General features: G+C 39.5%; 1 protein-coding gene across 1 annotated transcript; it reads left to right on the top strand.

Moving 5' to 3' along the window:
• The first annotated feature begins 240 nt into the window (after window positions 1-240).
• Window positions 241-9,897, top strand: cmtr1 (cap methyltransferase 1). Its single transcript, XM_068577734.1, has 24 exons — window positions 241-401; window positions 1,333-1,437; window positions 1,734-1,885; window positions 2,082-2,240; window positions 2,607-2,699; window positions 2,820-2,891; window positions 3,175-3,269; window positions 3,528-3,600; window positions 3,701-3,899; window positions 3,996-4,114; window positions 4,272-4,368; window positions 4,970-5,102; window positions 5,454-5,633; window positions 5,714-5,770; window positions 5,888-5,945; window positions 6,049-6,117; window positions 6,320-6,451; window positions 6,771-6,896; window positions 7,129-7,220; window positions 7,410-7,478; window positions 7,964-8,011; window positions 8,113-8,225; window positions 8,355-8,463; window positions 8,629-9,897. The coding sequence occupies exons 2-24, from the start codon at window positions 1,338-1,340 to the stop codon at window positions 8,762-8,764; spliced, it is 2,481 nt and encodes an 826-aa protein (XP_068433835.1). The 5' UTR covers window positions 241-401; window positions 1,333-1,337; the 3' UTR covers window positions 8,765-9,897.
• The last annotated feature ends 58 nt before the right edge of the window (window positions 9,898-9,955 follow it).

The following is a 9,955-nucleotide window of genomic DNA, read 5'->3' as shown; positions in this document are numbered from 1 at the left end:
ATCGTCTCTTCTAAAATGTCAGCATTTCATTAACAATATAAATAAATTACCTTTGCATGTTACATTTAATGTGTATAATAACGTCATAATCCCAAGTAACAACAGGTAATAAATGAAAAGGTCACAAATAAAATTCATTGAATTCAATAAATAAAACACAGTAATAACAACAACAAAAACGCAGGCACCTGTACAGACAGACGTTACGTCACGCGCGTCATCATTGCGTGTCGTCAAAAAACGAAGGACCCCTGAAATCTGTAAAAGCAGAACGCGGGCTAATGTAAACTTTAAAAAACGTTGTATTTATAACAAAAGTTTCCATGCAAATACAAATCCAACGGGGAAAGCTCGAAACAAATGCGGAATTAACGTTTTGTCGCTGCTGTGTCGCCACAGAAGTGAGTTTTTCGTTGGCGCTGTTAAGAGCTAGCTGGCTAACGGCTAAAGTTGCTACACAGCTGCGCAGTTTCGTTTCGCAGAAAACACCGATAACACCCACTATGACACTAAGCAGACCAGTCTGTTTACTTTATTTGTGTTGTTTTCCTGCAATAGTACAGCTTGGGAGAGTGGCATGAGCCGACATTAACTAACTTTGATAGCTGACTGCCGCTAACTACAACATATTTTTTTTAATTATAAGTTTAACACACGGAAGTCGCTAACTGGAGATAAATGTCCCAAAATAACCAAGCGAGACTTGTTGATAATATTCATTTGCGATGAAAGTAAAGCTATACTTAAGTTACGTTGCATCTGACCTAAAACCTTAACATACATGGTTTGTATTGCGCTTACCTCGGGGTTTCTCATGACCCGCAAAACAGCAAAAAAACAAAGCAGCTTTGCACCTTTTCTGTTGATCCTGTTCATACATATTGATATACTGTTTACTGGGCATTCATATGTAAGGACGTGTGCAAGTCAGTGCATATGCATTAATATCAAGGCAACCATTGCAGTTCCAACTAAACATTTGTTTCGTTTTGTTTGTTTAGTAAAGGTCAAACCTTATGTCAAATTCATGCAGTGTCCACTAATTAGTTATTTGAATACGTGTTTAAGCTTCAGCACTATCCGTCTCAATGCTTTTGGCTGCCTACACAACACATGCTTTATTGTCATACTTGCTGTTTTAGTCTGCCGTTGTTCTTTGGAAGTGTACACAATACGATTCTGTTGCTCTGTTTTTTATTTATATTAAAACCATTTTTTTTAATGTTTTGAACTCTAAATCATTTTAAATGTTTAAATATATTTTTTGATGTCCTTAATTGATTTTTGTGTACAGATAATCTAATTATATGTGTCCTTTCTGCTCGATTTAAGCTAAAATGAAGAGAAGAGGTGAAGCAGCCTCAACAGTAGTGCAGGAGAAAAAGAGGCATCGTGAAGACAGCAGCTCAGATGAAGAGTCGCAATTATCCAGACAAGGTAGATATATATTAACTTGCGTTCTGTCATTAGAGCAATGATTTGCCATCTAAAAAATGAGTTAGTTCTATATTAAGGGGTCTATTCTTTTCAAATATGCTCATGATCAAATTCCAGAGGAGACTATACAGTGGTGTTTTTTTTTTCTCATTTTAGAACACACTTCAGCAAAAGATTGTAAATGCTGAAAAGGGATTTGATGAGCATGATGACCCAAAGCTGTTAAGTGAAGTAATTATTATTAAAGTGAAGTGTGTTTGTTTACTTTGGTGTGTCTGCCTGCTCCTGTGTTCTAGACTCCAGCCAAAATGATTCCCTCAGTGACCAGGAGGATCAGAGACCAGGATTTTCAATGCCCTCCATATCATCCCTTGATGACCAAGACACTGACCCCAACCAGGCCTCCTCCAATTTCTCTATGTACAACAGTGTGTCACAGAAACTCATGGTAATATACTGAAACCCTAAGTAACACTAGATATTTAACTCTTGGCAGTCTCAGAGTCCGTTGCAGAATTTCCAATTGTACCTATATAAGATTATTAGATTAGGACATTTTTAGATTATTTAGTATTCAGATCAAATTGTGCTTTCCATTGTCTTTTCCTCACTCCCTTTATCTCTCTTGCATTTTATACATTTAGGCCAAGATGGGCTTCCGTGAAGGTGAAGGTCTGGGGAAGTTTGGCCAGGGACGCAAGGAGATTGTGGAGGCCTCCAACCAGCGAGGGAGACGGGGTCTTGGTCTCACGCTGCAGGGCTTTCAGGGGGAGCTCAATGTTGACTGGCGCGATGAACCAGAGGTACACAGAAGCAAATAATAACCATGTGATGTTTTCTTTAAATTAAGTGAAATATTTATTATTGAACGATCAATCAATTTATCCATTTTATTAAATTAGCAGAATCACCATGCAGTATTGTCCAAATGCACTTTCCAATAAAAAGAATACAGAGAACAAAGCAGACAACAAGCACATAAAACAATAAACATCCACAATAAAACATCAATATTAATGGTGATGGAGTTCATGGGTTAGCTATGTGTGTGATGAAGAAAATGTAATATACCAGATAAAAACAAACAATTTAAAAAAAAAAACATTATTGGTTTCTCATCTTGGTTGATTTTTCTCTTTATTTGCATCTTTTTCTGTTTGTCTGTCCAGCCCAGTGCCGAACAAAAGGTAGACTGGTTCCCAGAATGCACCACAGAGACACCGGATGCAGATGAGCTGAGGGACTGGATGAAACTTGGAGCGGTAAATACAAACACTAAAGTTTCTACTCACGTAGATCAATACACAATGTTCACCCTGGCACACTATTTTACTTCAAATGTACATGTTTGGTTTTTGATGTTTTATTTTGACCACTTACAGAGAAAACTTAAGATTGAGGATGAGACAGAGTTTTGCACTGAAGATTTTCTACACACTTTACTAAGGTGCAAGGTGAGTTCTAACTTCTCTTTTATTTTACTTCCTTCTTTATTTTATACATAAAATGACATAATCTCAATACTTCAGCAGTATATATCTAATGTTCAGGGAACAGATGGGGAAATTAGCGAGAAGACATTTACCATGCAAAATCACAAACCTCGTAAAGCTACTTAATTTAGTGTGAATGTCGGGTTAAATGCTTTATTTGCACAAATAATAGCGGCCGCTTTGCTGAATGAGGATATCAATGGTCTTTTCTTTGTGTAAACCACTGTGTATGTTTGATGTTCAGACAGTATTTGATGACCTGGAGAGCGAGGAGATGAGGAGAGCACGGACACGCTCCAACCCTTACGAGACTGTCAGGGGAGGTATTTTCCTCAACAGGTCAGTCTTTAGAAAGTTCACAACAGTGTTGAAAAATGATCTATATGGATAATATTGTGCACATAATTTGCTTCTTTAAAGATTTATTTACCTTAATTTCTTTTGTACATTTTAATATTTTTGCACATACTTAAATCTTTGTTTACAATATATATTCTGTCAAAATAAAATCAGTTGAATAGAATCCAACTGTTTACATTTTAACATGGACCCTTTTCAACACAGTGACATTTTGTATTATGTTCTTTCTGTATTTAGAGCAGCGATGAAAATGGCCAACATCGACCATTGCTTTGACCAAATGTTCACCAACCCAAAGGATTCACAAGGGGTGAGTTGTTCAGAGTAACAGTTAATATGTCTTGTACTGAACTTTTGTTTACGCACGCTCATTAGAAACAACAGTGATTCAAACCTCTTTCATTATCTAGAAACCTCTGACAAAGGACCGCGAGGGTGAACTGCTGTATTTCGGCGACATCTGCGCAGGGCCTGGAGGCTTCTCGGAGTACATACTGTGGAGGAGGCGCTGGCACGCCAAGGGGTTTGGCATGACGCTGAAAGGACCCTGTGACTTCAAACTGGAAGATTTCTTTGCGGCGCCGAGTGAGCTGTTTGAGCCTTACTATGGTACGCTCACACATCCCGTTCAGCAGAACAGACACGGGTCACGTCTCAGTTGATGAATGATTCAGTGAACGCCTGACCTTCTGTGTGTGTCCCCAGGTGAGGGAGGGATGGATGGGGATGGAGACATCACTCGGCCAGAAAACATGACTGCCTTCCGAAACTTTGTCCATGAGAGTACTGAAAGAAGAGGGCTGCACATTCTCATGGCAGATGGGGTGAGACTATTTCACATACTTTTAGCCACTGCATCTCACATTTAGATAACAAACACAAATGAGGTCACATATTCCTGCTCTTGGTGAGTTGAACTGAGATTTTTAGCTTTTTGTTAATTAATTTGATCACTTTTAGTGAAATGATTTTTTTTGTTAGGGTTTCTCTGTGGAAGGCCAGAAAAACATCCAGGAGATCCTGAGCAAACAGCTGCTGCTCTGTCAGTTCCTCACTGCCCTTTCTACACTCAGGACAGGTATGTGTACACATGTGCATGAATGGACGAGTCACCAAGTTTGTAAGTCTGCATACCTGTTTATTTATGACTCCTTTTTTTAAACTCTGGCCAAGTGGACATCTACTGATGTTTCTAAATGTCCTAAAAACTCTGATGTACATTTATCAAATTCATGTTATGGTACCCATTTCTTTATGTTTGTGCACTTGTCAACCATTTATGTGGATGTTCGCTTAATTGCTTAGTGCATGCTATATTAACTGAAAATAGCCAAGCTCTCCTATTCGTTAAGTCGTGCCGGCAGTGCCTACATGCACCAGGATGCATTGCTTCCTCGAGTCTCCCTGCCGGCCGTATCCTCGTGCCCAGCTGATGCAGTCGCAAATTATCTGAAATAGCCGCCACTTCACAATCACGTCAACTGACAGTGCTGGATGTCGGAATAACACAAGATTTTGCAGCTGCAAAGTCTCAAGCTTTCTTTATCACAATAGCAGGCACGGAGGAATTCATATCTTTTAATTGACTACTATTACCAATAACACTTATTGGACATCCACGTAAGAGCTGGCAAATTTTCCTTTTTCAATGGTTGATAGTGACTTTTTGTCTCCTCAAGGTGGTCACTTTGTCTGTAAGACCTTTGACCTCTTCACTCCATTCTGTGTGGGTTTGGTCTACCTGCTCTACCTCTGCTTCGAAAGGATCTCTCTCTTCAAGCCCGTCACCAGCAGACCCGCCAACTCTGAGAGGTGAGGCTGCGTCTGTGTGTGAATGCCTGCAGTATGTTCAAGAAGTCCTGTTTGGCTTTGGTTACTTATGTAGGGCTATTAAAAACCCTTTGTAACATGTGTAACCTGCATGTTCTCCGACATAAGCCCCCTCAACTGGGATGTCCCAATATTTGCTCTAAGATTTGGTTTTGTGACTTTCTGTGTGATCAGAATCAGAATTAAAATTAGGTTAAGCCAGAAAAGTTAACTATGCAACGTCTCAACTACTGTAAATAGGACAGTCTCTCTGTTATCTATCCAATTTTTGATTTAGTCTAAGAACAAAGAAAATTGTTGCGTCCATTAAACTCTTTCCGCTCACATCCACAGGTACGTAGTGTGTCGTGGTCTGAAGCCCGGTTCAGAGGCCGTCAGGGAATACATGTTCAGAGTCAACCTGAAACTGAACCAGCTGAGGAACACCGACGACGACGTTACGGACGTGGTTCCCTTGAGCATCATCAAGGAAGACACCGACTTCTACCAGTTTATGGTCAACTCCAATGAGAGGTACAGACACACAACATCACTAATAGCCATAATAAATCAAACTGATTGACTGAAAGAAATTGAATTAACTCTCACTGCAGCCTCTGTGTAGTCCAGATCAAGGCCTTGGCTAAGATCCACGCCTTTGTCATCGACCCGTAAGTAACCTTGTTTGCACTTATCTAGGTATTTGTTGCTCTCTATTGCAGTACAGCCATGAGTGATGGTGTTCATGTCTGTGTTCATGTCTGACTGAGTGACATTTATTTCTCCAGGACCCTTACAGAGTCGAAGCAGGCAGGCATTAGAAAGAAGTGTCTGAAACTGTGGTCGGTGAGTGGAGAACTAAAACAGAACTAACAGAAAGAGTTTGTTGAAAAAAGCAGTTTCATTCTACGTTATTCCACTTGATTATATGTTGTATGTCTACTCCCAGGTCCCAGACAAGGCCAGAGTCACTCCTGCCTCCTCAGACCCAAAGACAAAATTCTACGAACTGATCAAGGTCAGTTAATATATTTGGAGAAACCCTACAATTCTGATAAATGTGTGCGGTCAGATAATTCCATCTGGTAATAATGAAAATACATTAAAAATAAGAAACAGTATCTCCCAAAGGTTGAGATTTCTGTGATTTGAAAATTATATAGTTCTGTCCTCTTGAAGTGTGAACTCCATATCTGTCTTCCTGCTCTCTTGCTTCTTAGCACTCGGATGTGGAGCCGTTCCAGTGTAAGCTCGCATCCCTCAACGCCACTTCACTTGAGAAGTTGCGTCATATCCTGGACCACAGATGCATTGTGGGAGGTGGAGAGCAGATCTTCCTTCTCGCACTGGGGGTGAGTCAGTAAGAGGCTCAAAACAATAAATGAAGGCTTCGAACTGTAGATATAATTTGTCTTTTCAAAATGTTCCACATTTGAAATCAAGTAGCAGCTCCAATCCTGCATGCAATATTACACACAGTAATGGGGCACCCAGGCCTGTATTATCAAATTCAGTTAATTATCTATCTATTTATTCAGTCTATTCACCTCTAATGCTTTATATTTATTAAGGTGAAGAGTTGTGACCTTTTTTTTTAAAAAGCACGGTAGCCTGTGATTTAAGCTGATTTCATGTCTTTCATTGGTTCTCTCCTCTTCTCTTTGGTTGCAGAAGTCTCAGATATACGTCTGGGATGGGAAGATGGTCATGCGCTGGAAGAAACTGGAGAATTTCAAGCTAGAGCTGCCAAGAGATACACTTCTAAGTGTGGAGATTGTCCAAGAGCTGAAAGGCGAGGTGAGTGGGAAAACAGACTTAAATAAGTGAGCCAATGTCCCAATACCTTTTAGCTTGGCTCCATTTCTTTTAATTGTGAAATAATAATTGTTCTCATAAGATGTGTACTTTTGTTGTGTGTCATGCTTTCTATATCATTGTATCCCGTCAGAAATAAGCCTGAATAAACCCCCTTTGTTTGCTGCTTGTGATTATGGTTTACATGTATGAATATAGTTAATTGGGTCCACAGGGAAAAGCTCAGCGCAGAATCAACGCAGTGCACGTCATGGACGCGCTGGTACTGAACGGCACTGATGTAAGATGGCAGCACTTCAACCAGCGGTAGGACAACGTCACCCTCATCACTGATTCTTAGGCTTTTATAAATTGCTGCAAAATCATCTCATTGTAAGGCAGATATGTATACTTTACAATTAGATATTAAGGAATACATTGAAATGTATTGCAATACAATGTACTTTTAATACCAAGTTTCGAAAGTTTAGTAAATAATGTCCATTGAATGTCCAGGATCCAAATGGCTGAGAAGTTTGTGAAGGCAGTGGCCAAACCCAGCAGACCAGACATGAATCCAATCAGGTATTAATTTCAATTAATTTAACAATTTTCAATGACGCTTATCTTCGTGGAATGCACTGGAAGGGTAGACAGCATGAGAAGCAAAACACACAAACTTAATACCACATAATACGATATTGTTGATTGTTGTGGAAATGTAAAAACAAAGTTTAGCCATTATACCCTGTGTCACATTTTCTGATCACATAAATCCACATCTCTCAGTCAATATGCCATCAAAATACTCTAGAAGATGAGCATGATTTTCTGACATTGCAATGAGTTTGGAGGCCAATCATGGTCCAAAATGAAGATCTGATGTAGAAACTTGAAACTTCCAGTGCACATAAATTGAGAATAGATGTAATTTTAAGCAGTTTTATTAATAAAAATAAATAATAAACATGTCTCAGACACAAATGAATATTTAACGGTGAATGTTTTTTTATGTCTAAAAACATGTCTAGAGGAGTTCTTAAATGTAACCTCTGTCTTTTCCCAAACAGAGTCAAGGAGGTTTACAGGTTGGAAGAAATGGAGAAAATCTTTGTCAGGTATGACAGGACCAATATGTGACATCATCAGGCCAAGTTTTAAATAATCAATTACTTAATGTTGAGGATTTTCTACAGTGTTTTCTTCTTTGCTCATCCAGGCTTGAGATGAAGTTGACAAAGAGTTCAGGAGGAATCCCACGTCTGTCCTACACCGGCAGAGATGACCGACACTTCCTCCCCACCGGTCTTTACATCGTTAAGACTGTCAACGGTGCGTATTTGTCTTTTGTATTTGTATTTGTTTTAGCCATGTCAAAGCGTTAAGGATATGGGGGCAAAATACTTAAATGACTTGCATTTCAATTAAAAATGTGCATTCTCCTCCCTCTCCATCCCTCAGAGCCGTGGACGATGGCCTACAGTAAAAACTCCAAGATGAAGTTCTTCTATAATAAGACCACAAAAACCTCCACCTATGAAATGCCACCCAACTCTGCTGCCCCCTTCAAGTATGTAGCGTCTTCTCTGCACATATTGAATTGATCAATTTCTGATTAAATCAATTCAATCTAAAATCTTATATGAGAAATTGACAGTTCTGTAGGACATGCATGTAATAGCTGTCTTGATGATATTACGCTTGAACTCTATCCTTTCTTTGTCTTCGCCTGCAGTGTTTGCCACGCCGAGCGGCTTTTCTGGGCCTGGGTGGACGGGGTGATAGTTCATGATTCTCAGACACGAATGGACCCTGAGAAACTGTCCAAAGATGATGTTTTGTCCTTCGTCCACCAGAATTACCAGCACTGAAATGCTCACAGAGCCCCGGAGCTTCATCAGCTACAACATTGACAGATAATGCACTAAATTTTGGAGGATTTAGAGCTTTAGAAAAGGTTATCATACAATGCATTAATTGATATTTAGTAAAAGAGGGATTCATAAAATACTGCCTGATAAAAACATCTACCAATATATAGATCATGATTGTCAAAAGAATTCAGCTTTTATTAATCCCTGTTTTGTTTTTTTTGTCCACTTAAATATCAATTGGTAAACTGTTTTATAACCAAGGCCCTCTCAGTCCTCTATGTTATGTCGCTAAGATAAATTACTACCAGGTTGTAACTGGAGTTATGGAGCTCAAGGGATGAATTGTTTGCTGCTATTTCCAGCGGTGACGTTTGGACGGACTTTTTGATAAACCACTTTGTCTTTCCGCTTTTTCCACCGCCCTCGATGGCTCTATGGATTGTAATGAATAGGACTCGACTCTGAACAATATGGCGTCAAAAAGCTGTCGCCATCGTCTCTTCGTATGATTGCATGTCCCTGTACAGTTACGTGTGCGCATGTGTGCGTATACATACATCACATTAGCAATGACGAGAGAGCTGAATCTGTGATTTGGACAATGCTGGATAGAGTGACAAAAATCTTAAACTATGCATCCATAGCTGTAAGCACAGTCTCGCTTGCCTTGCTCTACATCTGCTCTTCTCCACAGGGACCATGATCTGTTTGCTCGGTCTCTTACAACTCACAACTCAAAAACTGGCACCTTGTTGGCGCTCCTGCAAACCTGTAGCTGAAGTCTAAAGACAACAAACACGTTATTCATGTTCTGACTTTACCCCACCATCGCCTCAACGTTCATATCGGTTCCAGGTGTAGCAGTTTGGTTCCACTCATAAGTTATCTTTCATTCGTGTGTGTGTGTGTGTGTGTATTTGTTTGTTAAGCATTTGGAAGGTGTCCTGTAGGTTTTTAGGTTGTTTTTACTCCTCTTTGTGATTGTGCCTCATATCCCCTGGATTGTGTTTTTCTTAAATTCCGCAAATGACTTATTTTTTTCCTGTAAAGTTAGCTATCCATCCATATGATGTAAATACTTATAATGTAGTAAATAAATGGGAGATGTTCTTCCCAAAAATAACTTTCAACTGCCTGGTGAAATTTGATTCAGACTGTCATGTTAGGGATGATCACCATGGCTGCAAG

Source organism: Clinocottus analis, unplaced genomic scaffold, assembly GCF_023055335.1.
Source record: "Clinocottus analis isolate CAN_PGR_092001 unplaced genomic scaffold, fCliAna1.0.p SCAF_15, whole genome shotgun sequence".
NCBI lineage: Eukaryota > Metazoa > Chordata > Actinopteri > Perciformes > Cottidae > Clinocottus > Clinocottus analis.
This window is presented reverse-complemented; position numbering and strand designations above follow the sequence as displayed.

Excerpts from the sequence above, each read along its gene's own strand:
- cmtr1 (XM_068577734.1), top strand. The coding sequence starts at position 1,338 with ATGAAGAGAAGAGGTGAAGCAGCCTCAACAGTAGTGCAGGAGAAAAAG. Across the intron at positions 5,634-5,713 it reads ATGGTCAACTCCAATGAGAG|CCTCTGTGTAGTCCAGATCA; the intron begins GTACAGACACAC and ends CTCTCACTGCAG. Across the intron at positions 6,118-6,319 it reads AATTCTACGAACTGATCAAG|CACTCGGATGTGGAGCCGTT; the intron begins GTCAGTTAATAT and ends CTTGCTTCTTAG.